Source organism: Vipera berus (genome assembly GCF_964194415.1).
Source record: "Vipera berus genome assembly, chromosome: 11".
In the NCBI taxonomy this organism is placed as follows: domain Eukaryota; kingdom Metazoa; phylum Chordata; class Lepidosauria; order Squamata; family Viperidae; genus Vipera; species Vipera berus.
The window spans coordinates 13,665,196-13,683,401 of record NC_138214.1 but is presented as its reverse complement, the minus strand read 5'-3'; the positions used below and the strand labels follow the sequence as shown (position 1 = coordinate 13,683,401).

The 18,206-nt window shown below is 42.0% G+C and overlaps 1 protein-coding gene across 1 annotated transcript in view; it reads left to right on the top strand.

The window, feature by feature from the left end:
- SMARCA1 (SNF2 related chromatin remodeling ATPase 1) overlaps positions 1-18,206 on the top strand; it is a 50,544-nt gene that overhangs the window by 24,192 nt on the left and 8,146 nt on the right. Inside the window, exons 13-22 of the mRNA XM_081336932.1 lie at positions 115-267; positions 446-578; positions 1,271-1,419; positions 1,646-1,765; positions 3,365-3,475; positions 3,582-3,695; positions 4,374-4,496; positions 9,379-9,511; positions 12,730-12,848; positions 13,563-13,775. Coding sequence (XP_081193058.1) covers positions 115-267; positions 446-578; positions 1,271-1,419; positions 1,646-1,765; positions 3,365-3,475; positions 3,582-3,695; positions 4,374-4,496; positions 9,379-9,511; positions 12,730-12,848; positions 13,563-13,775 — 1,368 coding nt within the window. The remainder of the gene's footprint in view (positions 1-114; positions 268-445; positions 579-1,270; positions 1,420-1,645; positions 1,766-3,364; positions 3,476-3,581; positions 3,696-4,373; positions 4,497-9,378; positions 9,512-12,729; positions 12,849-13,562; positions 13,776-18,206) is intronic.

Genomic DNA, 18,206 nt, shown 5'->3' with positions numbered 1-18,206 from the left:
GCAGAAAAAAGAACAGGTTCTTGATCCCTTCCAGGAAACAGTATTTTTAATATAGTCCTCCTCCTCCTCCTCTTCCTCCTCCCCCCCTCCTTCTCCTCCTCCTCCTTCTTTTAGGAAGCAATAGACACCTTTAATGCTCCAAACAGTAGGAAGTTCGTTTTTATGTTAAGTACAAGAGCCGGAGGCCTGGGGATTAATTTAGCGACAGCTGATGTTGTGATCCTCTATGATTCAGACTGGAACCCACAAGTCGATCTACAAGCGATGGTAAGGTACATTTCTGGCCGGTTGCACTCCTTCAGATAAGCTAATTAAAAAAAGAACATGTTACGTAAATACTGCATTTGAAGGGTTAATCAAGCTAGGTAAAATAATGATAACATTCCCCTTTGTCTTGGCCTTCAGCATCTCTTCACTTGCACCTTTATTAATTTACCGTGATTAGGATCGTGCTCATCGGATCGGCCAGAAAAAGCCCGTGCGGGTATTTCGACTTATCACTGACAACACCGTTGAAGAGAGGATAGTAGAAAGAGCCGAGATAAAACTGAGACTGGACTCAATTGTTATTCAACAAGGTAATGTTTAATATGTTTGTGGTATCCGGAGATAAAATCTAGGGAAGGCAGGTTTTGGCCAATAGTGTTTAGTAGTGAAGCTGGAAAAAAAGCTGTTTCATTCCTTGTATTTTTGGTCACCACGATGCAAAAAAGATGTTGAGACTCTAGAAAGAGTGTAGAGAAGAGCAACCAAGATGATCAGGGGACTGGAGGCTGAAACATACAAAGAACGGTTGCTGGAATTCGGTATGTGTAGTTTAATGAAGAGAAGGACTAAGGGGGGCAGGATAGCAGTTATTCCAGGATCTCAGGGGCTGCCCCAAAGAAGAGGGAGTCAAGCTATTCTTCAAAGCGCCTGAAGGCAGGACAAGAAGCAACGGATGGAAACTAGTCAAGGAGAGAAGCAACCTAGAACTAAGGAGAAACTTCCTGACAATTAGAACAATTAACCAGTGGAACAACCTGCCTCCAGAAGTGGTGAATGCTCCAACACTGGAAGTTTTTAAGAAGAGACTGGATAGCCATTTGTCTGAAATGATATAGGGTTTCCTGCCTGGGCAGTGGGTTGGACTAGATTTGTTGTTATACTTCCACTTTTTTAAATCATGATTTTATTAAACAGCCTGCTTAGATAAGGATATGACTTTATAATTCTAGTATAGAACTCAGAATGGGTTTGGAGTTAAAATTCTCTGTGTTGTATGTATTAGGAAGGCTTATCGATCAGCAGTCTAACAAACTAGCAAAAGATGAAATGTTGCAAATGATCCGTCATGGAGCAACTCATGTATTCGCTTCCAAAGACAGTGAACTGACTGATGAAGACATTACTACTATTTTAGAAAGAGGTGAAAAAAAGGTGAGATAATGTGGAACATAAATCACTGTGCCTTGTTTATTTTTTTCTGCTATCTTTAATAAATATCAGCTCCGAACTAACCAGAAAAATAAATCTCTTTGGTTAGCTTAACTTTTCATACAGACTGATTAAAATCAGCCATAGTATTTATATACATGAAAAAGACATTTCTAAAAATATGTTCTCTTTCTTTCTTTTTTCTTTTGGCGCTTGTGACTTTCTGTAGACAGCTGAAATGAACGAACGTTTGCAAAAAATGGGTGAAAGCTCTCTTCGGAACTTCACAATGGACACTGAAATGAGTTTGTACAATTTTGAAGGGGAAGATTATAGAGGGAAACAAAAGGTATACTTTTAATACATATGTGGCATTGCAGTTGCATGAATTGCATTGCAGAGAATGACTTGATTTCAGTAGGATCATAAACATCTTAAAATAAGCACTGGATATTTATAAAGCCTTAGGGAGACCACACTTAGAATACTGCACCCAGCTTTGGTTACAATATTATAAAAAATGTTGAGACAGTGAAAAGTGTGCAGAAAGGAGCAACAAAAACGATCAGAGGGCTGGAGACTACAAAGTATGAAAAATGGTTGCAGGATTTGGGCTTATCTAGTCGATCAGAAGGTCGGCAGTTTGGCGGGTTGAATCCCGAGTGCCGCGTAGCAGAGTGAGCGCCTGTTACTCGTCCCAGCTTCTGCCAACCTAGCAGTTCTAAAGCACGTAAAAATGCAAGTAGAAAAATAGGGACCACCACGGTGGGAAGGGAACAGCGTTCCGTGCGCCTTTGGCGTCTAGTCACGCCGGCCACATGACCACGGAAGACGTCCTTGGACAAGCGCTGGCTCTTCGGCTTTGAAACGGAGATGAGCACCGGCCCCTAGAGTCGGAAACGACTAGCACGCATGTGCGTGGGAACCTTTACCTTTTTACCTTTAGTCTAGTGAAAAGAAGGACTAGGGGTGACATGATAGCACTGTTCGAATATTGGAGGGGCTGCCACAAAGAAGAGGGGGGCAACCTGTTTTCCAAAGCACCAGAAGGCAAGACAAGAAACAATGGATGGAAACTAAGCAACCTAGAACTAAGGAGAAGTTTCCTAACAGTGAGAACAAGTAACCAGTGAAATGGCTAGGCTTCAGAAGTTGTGGGTGCTTCATCACTGAGGTTTTTAAGAAGAGATTGGATACCCGCTTGTCTGGAATGGGTAAAGCGTTTCCTGCTTGAACAGGGGGTTGGGCTGGAAGACCTCCAAGGTCCCTTCCAGCTCTATTATTCTGTTAAATCTTCAGATCAGCCTGCATTGCCAATGGACAGAAACGGAGGAAGATTTCATCCAGTAATATCTACAACATTGGCAACTTTAAGATGTACGGACTTCAATTCCCAGAGTCCCCCAGCCAGCATTAAATCAAGCCATTATATATATTTTTTCTTTAATTACCAAATGTCTGTCCCCCCATTAATTTTGCCGCTAAGGCATGCAGTAAGCATAGTCCAACCGGTGTAGAATGTAGGAGGCATGAAAGTGGTCCAAAAATTAATTGTACTTGGGTTCCAGGCGACGGATGCGTGGGAAAATGTATCCTAGTCAAGTTCATTGTGGAATTCTCAACACGAGTCCCGTGAACGCAATTTTAGTTTCTCTGAAGGAAGCTGTCATCCAAGCTCATGCATGTAGAACAACTTACATGGGCTTCGATTTCCTAGTTTTCTCAAATTCCAATACTGCTGTGGTTTAATGTATGGCAAGGAAGTTCATTACTCCTGTTCACTATTCACATTTCAATGTTTAAGAAAGGCGTACTTCTGTTCAGAAGCAATGCAGAAAGCATTACCCAGTGCACAGCAATTTATTCAGATTTTTTGTAAAGGAGCACCTGTCTTAGCCAGAACCTGTCAATCTATTCCCTACCGTTTTAATGAGATTTTTTCCCCTAGCTGAGCATGATGGAATGGATTGAGCCTCCAAAACGAGAACGCAAAGCCAACTATGCTGTGGATGCCTATTTTAGAGAGGCTCTCCGGGTCAGCGAGCCTAAAATCCCAAAGGTGAGCCGTTTAACCTTCCATGTTACACAAAAGAGCCAATATTTTGCGAATACACAAATAAAAACCAGAACACAAGCACCAAAACCATACATGTTTCATTTCAAAGGCTCCACGACCACCAAAGCAGCCAAATATTCAAGATTTCCAGTTCTTTCCACCCCGGTTATTTGAACTTCTTGAAAAAGAAATCCTCTATTATCGGAAGACGATAGGCTACAAGGTAAGAAACTACAACCTTAATATTGAATAAATGATATTCTAATATTAAATAATAATCCTCCCTACCCCGGATTTATATATGCATCGTTGTTAAAATCAAATTTTTTTGGTAGCACTGACCTGTTCCAAACAGGAGAGAGGTTATTACACAAGTCACTTCTTCAGTGCCTAAGCACTGGAAGATTTGTATTCCTGCTGTGTCTTCTCTCTCTATACACATACACACACACACACACACACACACACACACACACACACACACAAACAAACTTATATTCATGATACCCAGAGGCTTTTGGAAGCTTTAAAAAGAGCTCTGGACACGTATTGGCCACTTATGTATTGCTGTTACTGGTACACTTGGGTGGAACAAGTGCTTGCAAGCCATCACGGAGGCAAGGGAAAGAGATGAGTTATGATAGGCTACGTTCATCTCGCCTGGAGAACTTTCCGAGGCCTGTAAACACAAGTAAAAAGAATGTTCCTCTACTATTGCCCCGATGCCAGAGAAATATTTCTTCCCTTAACAAATCCCCAATAGATGGGAGGAAAAAAAAGCATCAGTCTTGCCTTTTGGCGTTTCAGAGACAGGCCATGAAGGGAGCCGGATAGGCCTCCATCCGGAACCTTTAATAGCGTTGCTCTCTTAACCATTCATTCATTTCCTTGCTGGTTTTAGGTCCCCAGAAATCCTGAGCTTCCCAATGCAGCTCAGGTGCAGAAGGAGGAACAGCGGAAGATCGATGAATCGGCTCCTCTTTCTTCCGAAGAGGCCGAAGAGAAAGAAAGGCTGCTCACCCAGGTATCTAGCTTCTGGCTTTATTTTTTGTTAAAAGAAGAAGAAGAAGGAAGAAGCGGTGATTATGAAACCCGTCTGCTTGCTGTGCAAGACATTATCGTAATTATCCCCTGGAAAACTGCAAATGCTGTCTGATCATATGGATTAATTTGTAATTGCGTTGACTCGAAGCCAGAGTTGGCAGGACTACATGCAGTTTCCCCCCCCCCTTCCCCCACTCCTTCCCTAAAAGGGAGAAGGGGACATAAATGAGATATTTAATGCATTAAAACTCACACCTCCTCCTCTAAATAAGATAATGTTATTGACCCTAAAATGACAGCCATCCCCTACAGCTTTTGGAGCAGGAAAATATAAGCTGATTAGGAAGAAAAAAGCTACCACTAAAGAATATTTGTACTCAGGGTTGAAATGAGGGATCCTTGATGCTTTGGGCTTGGTTATTTTCTTGCCGAAAACATCGTCAATAGAGGCAGTCCTCAACTTACAGCCATAGTTGAGCCCCAAATTCCTGTTGCTGAGCGTGAGACATGTGTTAAGTAAATTTCACCCCATTCTTTGACACGACAGTTGTGGGCCTTTTTCAGGATGACAATGAGGGTGCTTACCACAAGGAGGTAGAGGGTTTGGTGAACCTGTGTAAATAAACACAGCCTTGTCCTAAATGTAGGAAAAACTTAAGATCATTGTGGATTTCAGAAAGGGCCAGCACAACCACACACTTCTGTGTGTGTTAATGATTCACCTGGGGAAGAGGTTAGCAGCCTTGAGCTTCTGGGTGTGCAGTTAACAAGTTAACAAGTGGGCTGGCTTGGTCGCTCAACAGCGAGACACTGGTGAAGCGGGCACTGCGGCGGCTGCACTTTCTGCGTCGTATGAGAAAAGCTCATCTTCCTTCCCCTGTCCTGACCACTTTCCACAGAGGGACGATCCAGAGCATCCTGTCATACGGCATTATTGTCTGGTTTGGAAGCATCTCTGCTTCGGACAGGAAGGCGGTCCAGAGAGTGGTGAGGATGGCAGAAAAGATTATTGGCAGTTCCCTCCCTTCCATCCAGGACATGGCATATAAGGGTTGCTTGAGCAGGGTCCGCAGGATTGTCTGGAATGTTACACATCCTCTTTACAACCTCTTTTCCTTGTTGCCTTCTGGGAGGAGGGGGCTTTGTGGTATCCGAAGCAGAACATCTAGATTCAGTCACAGTTTTGTTCCATACAGTGTGTGTGTATGTGTGTGTGTATCATGTGTATATGTGTGTGTCATGTATGGGTAGATACATACTTTCTTTTGAGAGTAGGCAACAGAATTTCATTTTTAAAGTGGGCCAGTGCATTCACAGTCAAAACTGACAATAAAGAGTGTCTTATCTATCTTATAAGTCACTGCAGCTGTCAAGCTAGTAACATGGTTGTTGAGTCAATCTGACTTCCCCGTTGACTTTGCTTGTCAGAAGGTCGCAAACGGGGATCACGTGACCCCGGGAACCTGCATCCATCATAAAGTTGAGTCAGTTGTCAAGTATCTGAATTTTGGATCACATGACCACGGGGATGCTGCAACTGTTCGCTTGTAAGTGTGAAAACACGTCTCGAGTCACTCTTCAGCTCCGTTGTAACCTTGGTTACTGAATGGACTGTTGTAAGTAGAGGACTCGCTGTACTAGCACTAATGATGTAACCCAGTTTGGGGGGGGGGAAATGAAAAGTCTGCAAGAAAACAGCCAAGCTCAGAGACCACCAAGGAGCCGCTGACCAATAGCTGTCCATCCTTCGTGGTTCTGCTCTGAATTCCTGTTTGCAAATATTGAAAGAGAAGGGATTCTAGTCCTCTTGTTTTCAGAATGCAATCACCAAGTTCTCAGCAGCTATTGGTAGGTCAAGATAGGTAGCGGGAACTCGGCAAAGAGAACAGTTGAAACTGGCACAGTTCAGACTGAATCTAAAGCAGGGGTCTTCAAACGTGACCCTTTTATGACTTGTGGAGGTCAACTCCCAGAATTCCTCAGCCACAAGTCATAAAAGGGCCAAGTTTGAAGACACTCCCCCCCACCCCCGATCTAAAGGTTTGGCTTTTACCAAAATGAACCTCGTTCCTCTGTTACAATTGAGTTCTGTTGACTGACCGTCGGTCCTAAGTTGGGGGACATCCAGTGGTGGATGGTTCCAGTCACTTTCTGTTTAACATTTCATCAGTAGCTTTCTAGCACAAACTTCACAAGTTTTTGATTTTATTGTGTTTTTAATGAGTGTTGTTGAAGCAGTGCAATTAATTTTATGCCTGAATTGCTGGACTATTCAAATATAATTTTTAGCACACTTTGCATGTTATGAGGTAGGAAGCACAGAGCTTTGTTGCATTCATCTCAAACAAAATATAACGTTCTTAAAATACTCTCCTATATTAGCAATAGCAATAGCAGTTAGAATTATATATTAAGGATACGTATACTTGAATCCTCCCTTTGAAAGGTTGGCTTAATTGCCTTTTGATCATTTAAATTGCCAGGGTCAGATGAAGTGAATCTTAACAATGAAAATACAGTATCAACCAGATGGTTCCTAATCTGTACAGACAGAGTAAACATTTTTTTACAACACTGTTTAATGTTTGAAAACAGGTACATAAAACATCTGAATCTTTTTGCCTTTGTCTGTTTACATTTTTCTATCCACATATTTTTGGTCAAGTCAGATCAGTATGACTGTCTTGCTCTTACACTGTAACCCCAAAATGGTAGAACATCAGTAAAAAGGTAAGAAATACACCTTGATGTAAAAGTGAACATTTCAGCTATTATCTAAAAATACACAGCTGTCTCAGCAGATGGCAGCAGATGGTTGATATTGTCTGGGTTCTGAAGTTAAAATAGAATTGAGTCTGAGTAGCACATGGTAGAGATTCCTACAGGCAATTCCAGGTTTGTAGGCTGGACCGGGAAAATTTAAAGAAAATTATCCCGCAAGAAGGCGGTGGAAAGCCACTTCTGTATTGCTGCACCAAGACCAACATGGATGTATCCCTGAAGTTTTCTGAAACTGTCTTCAGCTTGGGAGAGACTCTGGATATGCAAAATGTCTTAAATTTCACTTGTAAAAACATGCTACTCTCTGCATTTGGCAAGTATTTTAAGATCAAAAAAAAAGTTGGAGCTTGAAAACATTTCCGAATTCTTAGAACAGACTGTTTCTGGCTGAAGAGGGCTATTTGGTGCTCAGAAGAACATTTCAGCCTTGAGAAAGGTGATATATGAAAGGCTTTTTATACCCCTGAATTGGGCTTTTTATAGGTGAGTCTTCTGTCAGTTAGAAGCAGGGAGTTTAGTAGAGCTTAATCCCAGATTTATATGCATAGCGTTGAATCTTCCTCCATTCAAAAATAGAACGGCATTAGCAAAACCAAATAGGTGTAGTCCTTGACTTTACGACCACAGTTGAGCCCCAAATTTCCGTTGCTAAGTGAGACATTTGTTAAGTGAATTTTGCCCCACTTTATGACTTTCTTGCCACAGTTGCTAAGTGGACCGCTGCAGCTGTTAAGTTGGTAACCCGGTTGTTAAATCAATCTGGCTTCCCCATTCGCTTTGCTTGCCAGAAGGTCGCAAAAGGGGATCACATGACCCCGGGACACTGCGACCGTCATAAATAGGAGCCAGTTGCCAAGCGTCTCAATGTTGGATCACGTGGCCACAGGGATGCTGCAACGGTCGCAAGTGCGAAAAACGGTCATAAGTCACTTTTTTTGGTGCCGTTGTAGCTTTGAAGAGTCACTAGATAATCTGTTGTAAGTAAGGAACTACCTGTAGCTAATGGGAGTCGTGCTGATGTTAATCCGTGCTTCAAAAAGTACCACCTCATTTCGTGCTGCTTATTTGTTGTTTTATACAAGGGGTTGGAAGGATAGTTCCTAAATAAAAGGAAACTTGTATTTAAGAGCAGAGATTCCTCCATCATAGTAGTGGTTCTTTCTGGGTGAAGGAAATGTTTGTTGTGTAGAATAGCTGGTTTTTAGTAGATTTCAAATAAGTGTCATATATATGTATGTATGTATGTATGTATGTATGTGTATATGTATATGTATATGTACATGTATGTATATATATGTATGCATATGTATATATATATACTGCTCAAAAAAAATAAAGGGAACACAAGATAAGACATCCTACTATTAAATACAGTACATTGTGTTGTTTAATTTTTTTGAGCAGTGTGTGTGTGTGTGTGTGTGTGTGTATTATATATATAATTTTACAGTATTTCTGCAGTTGGTCAAAGACTGATTATCAGTGGCACACTGTATAAAATATTTGATATTTGCCTCTTGAATAAATAAGTCTTTAGAGGTTCTATAGTCAGCAGGAGGTTTTTTTTATCTCCCCCCCCCCCAATTTTATGAAAAGTATGCATGGGGACTGGGGTTTTTCTTCCTTTCCAGGTGTTAATTTCATTCACCATTTGCTTTGGAAGTGTTTGAAGCAGAATGTTCCTACATTTAGTTCCAGAAGATTGCCTGTGACATCTGGACAAATGCCCTCATATTCTTACATTTTTTTTGTTTGTTACTTACTTGTAATTGTTCAAGTATTATACAAAGTGAAAGCCCGCTAAGATTCGGACTGAACTTTGTGCCTTTGGAGATTTGCCATTTACAAGTATGAATAGAACAACTTCTATCCCTTATGCTTGAGGAGATGTGTTCAAAAATAACTCAGCTTTTTATGACTCGAGTAATAAACCCCGGATAATAGATGTTTGTGGAAATACTGCAAGATCATTAACCCCTGTAATTATTATGTGACATTGTATCACGGCATTAATGAGCAAATCCAACTGTATCCTCTTTAAGATGCAAGATCTGGCCAAAACCAACTTCTTCTTTTAACAGGGTTTTACAAACTGGAACAAAAGAGACTTCAATCAGTTTATTAAAGCTAATGAAAAATATGGCCGTGACGACATAGATGATATTGCCCGCGAGGTGGAAGGAAAGTCACCCGAGGAAGTTATTGAGTATTCAGGTTGGTTAATTGTTCCTTGATTAATTAAGAAGGATTGCGAACAGTTCTTTTTTTTTTCTTTCCCCCCTCTATTGGGTTACCTTTGTAATTCTACCAAGGATAGAGAAACTTGAGGAATGAGTAATGTGGAAAGAAGGAAATATCCTGGATGGAAAGATCTGCTGAGGGATTATGCTGAGGTTGTTGCACCACACTCCTGCAGCTGTTCCTGTTTCCACACCGCTTGAGTTTTAGGTTATAGAACAGGGGTGTCAAACTCAATTTCATTGAGGGCCACATCAGCATTGCGGTTGCCCTCGGGGGGCCGAGTGGGTATGGCCAGGGTGGGCGCGGCCTACTGGGTGGGCGCAGCTGGAGTGCGTATGGCCTACTGGGTGGGCATGGCCAGCTCTACATCGTTCGCATCAAGGGTGCCTATGGGGGCCTGGGCAGGAGTGGGACAGATCTGAGGGTCTCTGGCAGAAGGAGGGTCTCTGGGCCAGGGCCAAGGCAGCGGGGACCGTTCCCTCACTATTTCCAGGATGGCTTCGGGGGCCACATGAAACCACTTTGCGGGCCGGATCCAGCCCCCGGGCCTTGTGTTTGACATGTCTGTTATAGAACGTCGAACATAGAATTCACAGAGTTGGAAGGGACCTCGGAGATCTTCTAGTCTGGCCCCCTGCTTGAGCAGGAGACCGTAGCGTAGACAAATGGTTATGACATGCTTCATTTGACCGTGCTGTGGCTGGCAAGGCAGAGGGAGAGTGGCTGGATTTATGATCCCTTTCCCCTGACGGCATTATAAGACCACCGATCACTCTTTGGTTGAGTGATGGGTTCACGAGAATCCCAGATGCATTTCCAATGTAAACACAACTCTGCTTTGCAGACTCAGCCCTACTTTTCAAGGGCAGCAGCATTCCTTAAAATATCTCCCATTCTTAAAAGCAGAGGGCTCTCACGTAACAGACTCTTCTCCCTTTTCATACTGTATTTCCCAGTATCATTTGGGGTCATCCTGCGCCCTCTTATTTTCCTACATATTAAGGGCCTTCATGTGAGTTGGGTATTAAAGTCACAGGTTGTTCCCAGAGGAGTGTCAGGCACAGCACATACGTATGTTTCAGAAAATAAAGTATAGTTGCTTCTTAAACCGGGGTGGGGTGGGTGGGTAACTGGCTCAAACGCCTTCCCGGTTCCGAAGCTACAGATTTTAGTTTCGAGACTTAAGTGTGCATATGCCCAAATTAGGGAGAAAAGAAGCTGTTTCATTGCTATTGTCTAAGGCCATGGTGGCGAACCTATGGCACGGGTGCCACAGGTGGCAGGCACGCAGAGCCCTCTCTGTGGGCACATGCGCCATCGCCCCAGTCCTAGGCCTTCAGCTGGGTTTTATAAAACCTTTTCGCTTTAGGGCTCCGCCGCCATGTGCAAAAAGAAAAAAAAAGGTTCAATCAATCAATTTCAACTTCTCGCGGGGGAAAAAAAATGTTCTCGCGAAGTTGGAGTTGATTGATTGAACTTTTTAGTCCCACCCAGTCTGCCGTTACCACTGCAGCCACGCCCACCCAATGGGCCACGCCCACCCAATGGGCCACGCCCATCCGGCACCCGATGATACATAAGTGGGTTTTGGGTTGGAGTGGGCACTCGGTCTCTAAAAGGCTCTCCATCATTGGAATAGGATCTTCTGCTTGTGTAGAGGGTTGGACTAGAAGACCTCCAAGGTCCCTTCCAGCTCTGTTATTCTGTTATCCAAAATTCTCCAACTAGCATGCTGGCTGGGGAATTTTTGGAACTGGAAGTCCACAGGTCTTAAAGTTACCCGGCACCCGATGATACATAAGTGGGTTTTGGGTTGGAGTTTGGGCACTCGGTCCCTAAAAGGTTCGCCATCACTGGTCTAAGGCACCTGGACTGGGGCGTTGTTTCAATAATTACAATATGATGGAGATTAGAAGAAGAAAATGGAAAAAGCTGCTATGAACTACCAACCTTTGAACCCCTATGATACTTCCCACATTGATCAAGGCTTGTTATGAGAAGATATCCTCTAGCCTTGTAGTTTTCAATTATGATTTTTTTAAAAACAAACAAAATAAAGCCTGTTTTATGCTTACTTGGATACTCTTTATCAGAGAAAGCAGGTGCCCCTGGCTGTTAGATTATGTGGAGCGTTGACACAATAGTTTTTTGCGATGACAAGTGGTAAGATCGAACAAACCTTTAGTCATGACGATGCTCCCCGGATCCCTCATAGAGTTTCCTAAAAAGTGGATAAAGCGTGTGCCTTTGGTGCAAGTTGCTTCGATGGCATCTTTCTGAAACGCTCTCATTTCCAGCTGGGCCATTTGCAGTTGTTTTGACATCGACACCGAAAGCTCAGAAGAAGTTCCAGCCCTCTGTGAGACCGTTAGAGGAACTAGCAGGTTCACCCCATACATTCCAGGAATCCTGGAAAAATTCGGACAGCAGATTTTTACGCAATGCTCGATTTACCTTTGGAACTCACTGTCGGAAATATGGTGCTGGCTGTCAGCTTGGTGGGCTTAAAAAAAGTGGGTTCCACCAATTCAGGGTGGATTCATGGGGATCCCTGGCTATTTTGCCTTGATGGCACTGGACCTGCCTCTGAAGATTTGTCTGCTGGGAGACGGATAGGCTCCTTGTGCAGTTGCTTGGCCACTGCGAGAATAGACAGCTAGACCAGATGGGGCACTGTTTATGTTTTTGCAGTGTAAGAGTCAACGTGAAATGCCAGAAACTGCATTTTGGAGCAGAGAAGCTAAGGTGGAAAGGGCTGTTGGCTGTAGCCTGTACTACCTTTTTCTGTTCCTCTTGCACTCTCCCTTGAATAGCACCCAACTGGCTTTAAGCTTAATTGCTGATTTTAAAGTTACATTTTCCCTCCAGCTCATAATGCCCTCTTTGAAAGGAACGTCTAAAAAAAAATTGGTGGGAAATTTGGATTGCTTCACCTCCTTCCACAAGTTCAGTCAGATACGTCTTTTCTTTCTGTTTTGAATTTCTCACATTGCTGAGACCATTGGCATAAAAATGATTAAGGACCTAAGATATAACTCTACATTATCAGAATACTTAAAAGGTTCTTCTCACTGTAGAGATGCTGTAATTGCGTTTAGCTCAGCTTATGAAACTCACTGCTTTAATTGCTTTAAAGTAATATTCCTTTTATTATGGAACATCTAAGATTATTATTATTATTGTAATTTCAGCTGTATTTTGGGAACGTTGCAATGAACTCCAGGACATTGAGAGGATCATGGCTCAGATTGAAAGAGGAGAAGCCAGAATACAGAGGAGGATTAGCATCAAAAAAGCGCTGGATGTCAAAGTAAACCTGTCCATTAATATTCTCCTAATTAATCTTGTCCTTCAAAAACCAGCAGGTGGTGATTTCCCCCCCCCCCCTGCTGATAAAATTATTCTCTGTCCGTTCCTTATTTTTCATTTCATAACCAATCCATAACCAATCCAGAAGCAGGCAATCTTAGTTTTCGTGTTGATATGTGTTTATAAAAATGTTAAGAATTGAAATGCTCCAATATATTAATTTTAATTTATATCATGTTTGTTAGTAACCACACAGATAGTTTTTCTCTGTGATATTCGGTCTTTAATCTGCTATTTTAAGTCTTCCAACAGTGCAGCCGTTGCCACTGTAATGGAATCCATCCACATTTGTTTAAATTGTACACTACCCAACTCCCAATGACTCTCCTTTTTTCTTCCACTTTCCCAGCATTAGAGCCACTTCCAGACCGCTACGTTTTCACATAATATCTTCAAAATAGGATAATTTGTCCCAGTGTAAGCATAATGCAATTCTGGTGTTACATCCCCAGTATGAAGATCTTAATACTTAGTACTGCCAAATACATTTTGAGCGGAAATGATTTATTTGCTTTGACTTTGGCAAAATTCTAGTGAGTTTCCTACCTTTGAAGTAGACTGCATAGCTATTGAATGAGACGCTGACAGAAATGCCTAGCAAAAGAACTTTGATACATACATATGTGTTTATATATATATTTTTTTGAAACTTTAGATTGCAAGGTATAAAGCCCCTTTCCATCAGCTGCGAATTCAGTATGGAACCAACAAAGGCAAAAATTACACCGAGGAAGAGGATCGGTTCTTGATATGCATGCTGCATAAAATGGGATTTGATAAAGAAAATGTGTATGAAGAGCTAAGGCAGTGTGTGCGCAACGCGCCCCAGTTCAGATTTGATTGGTTTATTAAGTCCAGAACAGCCATGGTAAGCAAAGGAGTCTGCTGACGGGGACTTGGTTTATGTCTGTGTGTGTCTAGTTTTTTTTTAAAATCCTTTAGGTTTTATAGGTCTGTCATGTTGTTAGCTGCGAAGTCGTGTCCGACCCATCGTGACCCTATGGACAACGTTCCTCCAGGCTTTCCTGTCCTCTACCATCTTCTGGAGTCCATTTAAGCTCACGCCTACTGCTTCAGTGACTCCATCCAGCCACCTCATTCTCTGTCATCCCCTTCTTCTCTTGCCCTCAATCTTTCCCAGCATTAGGCTCTTCTCCCGTGAGTCCTTCCTTCTCATTAGGTGGCCAAAGTATTTGAGTTTCAGCTTCAGGATCTGGCCTTCTAAAGAGCAGTCAGGGTTGATCTCCTCTAGGACTGACCGGTTTGATCGCCTTGCAGTCCAAGGGACTCGCAGGAGTCTTCTCCAGCACCAGAGTTCAAAGGCCTCCATTCTTTGGCGCTCAGCCTTTCTTATGGTCCAACTTTCACTGCCATACATTGCAGCTGGGAAGACCATAGCCTTGACTATACACACTTTTGTTGACAGGGTGATGTTTCTGCTTTTTAGTGTGCTGTCTAGATTTCCAATGGCTTTCCTCCCGAGGAGCAAGCGTCTTTTAATTTCTTGGTCTGTCATACTGTTTCTATTTTGAACTACTTCACTATTACTTATTTTGAACAATGAGAAAAAAACGTATTAAAAATCTGCTGCTCTTGAGCTGTTTTGCTCTAATGCCTAATTTGGATGGCTAGCCATGTCCCATCTAAGGATATGTAATGTCCAGATTTCAGAAGTGTCAGAATAGAGCACATGTTTTTAATTTTTTTACAAACTATTCCATTAAGGTATTAGACAAATTCATTGGTTGTATTATTATCACAATAAACAGAATAACAAATTAAGAGAGTTGGAAGGGACCATAGAGGTCTTCTAGTCCAACCCCCTGCTCAAGCAGGAGACTCTATCATTTCAGACAAATGGCTGTCCATTCTCAACCTCTAGTAATGAAGCACCCATAACTTCTGAAGGCCAGGCATTCCACTGGTCGATTGTTTTCACTGTTAGGAAATTTCTCCTTAATTCCAGGTTGTCTCTCCTTGTTTAGTTTCCACCAAATGTTTCTTGTCCTGCCCTCTGGTGCTTTGGAAAATAAGTTGACCCCCCCCCTTCTTTGTGATGGGGCCTCAACTACTGAAATACTGCTAGCATGTCACTCCTAAGTCCTTTTCTCTAGATGATTCATACCCAAATCCTGCAACCGTTCTTCATATGTTTTAGTCTCCAGGCCTTTAATCATCTTAGTTGCTCTTCTTTGTACTTTTTCCCAAGTCTCAACATCTTTTTTGTAATCTGTGCAGAAATTACACCAGCACAATAGCACAATACTGACATCCCAAAGGTGTTTTTTTCCAAAGGCAACTGGACTTTCTTTGTTAGAAACAAAGAAAGTCCAGTTGCCTTTTGAAAAAGCACCTTTGGGACAATCGTGACTTGGATGACTAAGAATCCCCATAGAGATAATACTGGCATGTAAAGAACTAGAATTGGGGTCTGTTTGATGACACTGAAAATTAAAAGAAATTTGCCTGTCATAATGCCAAGGTGAATAACTGTAATGTGTAGGTGAATAATAATTCTTTGGGGTTACTGTTATACTCTGGGGACAGCTTCCACACTGGAATATTTTTAAAATACTCCATTGGCGATATTGGGATCCATTTAAACAATCTACCCGTGCTTTACATTGATTGTCTGCTTAAATTCTGCCTGGAGTGAAGAATTTTCCCTGCAAAAAACAAACGTACAGTTGTTTGACTTTGGGCAGATAAAATGAAATGACACATTAAATTTTAACTGCAGAAGATACCATTGCTAAATTGTCTCTGCAGTGTATCACTTCCAAACCTCAGCATGAGTTTCTAGAACTATTTTCTTTAGTGCAAGAGAACATGAAAAGATGAACCAGGCGCAATAAATGTGAGTTCCTTCGGGGAATATTCAGATTTAATGGCAAATCTCAATGCTTCCATAAGAGACCAATACTAAGCAGATATATGCTAGTCTCTAGCTTATGTAAAAGAATATCTTATTTTCCATAATTAGCTGCTTCAGCTTTCCATAATTTGGCGTCTTCTACATACAAGCTACAATTCCCCCCACCCATTTTTTGGGGGTCATAAACACATCAAATTATTGGGGAAGGCTGATTTTGAAGAAGAAAAGGTGTTACTGATATACCCTAGAAGTTGGAACAGCATAGTAAAAAGTCTATAAAATTAGCAAGGATAGATTTGTTTCCATTTTCTTAACCTTGGGACCTTGGCTTCCTTGATGGGGAACTGAGGACAGGCAGAGCAAGCTCTTGGTACACCATGAAGTTATGGAATTTGTTGACACGAAGATGTAAAAACAAGACACTAGTTTAGATAAGCCTTCTCCATATGTCTCCTCCAGATGTGTGGGTGCCCGTGACATCTGGAGGATGCCATGTTGTAGAAGATTGCATTAGCTATTTTCGTAGCGGAGCAGTGGTGATTAGTAATGCTACTTCCAGGCTTAAGATACCTCTGACTGCCAATTGCTTGAAAGTGACAATGGAGTGGAAAATCATCTACTTGCAGGCTTCCTAGGAGAAGCTGAAGGGTGATGTGGTGAACAATCTAAAAACAGATGAATCCTTAACGTGAGCCAGTGAGTCTCTTTTTATATTCAGTCATCGATTCTGTTCGCTTACTGGGTTCATACTTGAATCTTCTGAAAACCTTCTGAAGTGTCTTTCTGCATGTTGCTTAGAAGATCTTCCTTGTGCCCTGATGGCCACAAGAGGTCTCTCTGGTTCTAGATAAATTAGCTGAATTACCCTCCGTGCAGCTCATCATCAGCCCTGCTCCCAATTGGAAAAGTATTTTTCAGACAACCCATATAATTCTACGGCAAGCCTTATTTTCTCACAAGCACATAGCTTACACAGTATGAGTCCATAAGTGGCGTGATCCTTTCCATAGGACTCCTGTTTCTTTTGACCCCAGTCTGGAGGCTAAAACATATAGGGAACAGTTGCTGGAATTGGGTATGTGTAGTTTAACGAAGAGAAGGGTGAGGGGTGACATGATAGCAGTGTTCCAATATCTCATGGGCTGCCCCAAAGAAGAGGGAGTCAACCTCTTCTCCAAAGCTCCAGAAGGCAGGACAAGAAGCAACGGATGGAAACTAATCAAAGAGAGAAGCAACCTAGAACTAAGGAGAAACTTCCTGACAGTTAGAACAATTAACCAGTGGAACAACCTGCCTCCAGAAGCTGTGAATGCTCCAACACTGGTAAATGCTCCAACACTGGAAGTTTTTAAGAAGAGACTGGACAGCCATTTGCCTGAAATGGTATAGGGTTTCCTGCCTGAGCAGGGGGTTAGACTAGATGACCTCCAAGGTCCCTTCCAACTTATTATTATTAATAGATGCTCTGCTTCAGTAGCTGCTTTTCTTCTTAGTGACAAGTGATAGAGATGGGATCTCTGAGCACTACTGATTTGCAGATTTGTTCTTTTCAAGACATGATGTTTGCCTGTTCCCATTGTACGTTTCCCCCCCCCCCCATTAATCCAGGTTTGTTAGTGTATACATTCTGTACCGAGCGAGTCGATGCACTGCTTTCATTTTTCCTTCCATTATTAACTTACATGCCTCATGGTCTTTATAAATGAAAAAAACAACAACGTTTCTTCCTTTCAGGACACAGGAAAGTTTTCCTGCCCCTCATAGTGGAGATTCCATATTGTGACAATTTCTTTATGATCGAAAAAATAGTCGCAGACTTCCTTTTAGAGGTCTTAGTAATTAACAGAGACGCTGATAGTATGTGTGACAACCAGCGCTTCGTTAGTGTACTTCCTTCTGTTCCAAATGATGGCTGTGTTGCAGTAACTGCACTTAATTAGAAAGCAACCAGGAAACCACCTTGAAACCTTCAAACCCGAAGGGTTACTACTTACAGAAATGGAATATTGACAACAAAAGATCTGAGGCATCTATTAACGCTACATGATTTGAATGTCAAAATATATGGCAAGCAGGAAGTTTCACGGAACAGTTAAAAGCTCATAGCAGTGATTATAAAGAGCCCTCGCGAACAAGCACGGCTCTCCATTCTTATTGGGGATGCGAGTACGATCTTTATAATCTGGGGTAGCATGGAATGCAAATAAGGTAACAAAAAAAAAACCCCCACTTGATTTGCTTTGTACGTGTGAAGAGGTAGCATAGCCACAAATAATATCTAAGTTCAGACTTTGGGAAACTCGTCTGCAATTGGTACTACCACTAAGTACTGCTCATGTTTCTCCACTAATTTGCAGAGTTGATATTGTGCTCAAGTGTCTCCCATAAACACATTTTCCAAAGCAGGGGATGTAGTAGCCTGGC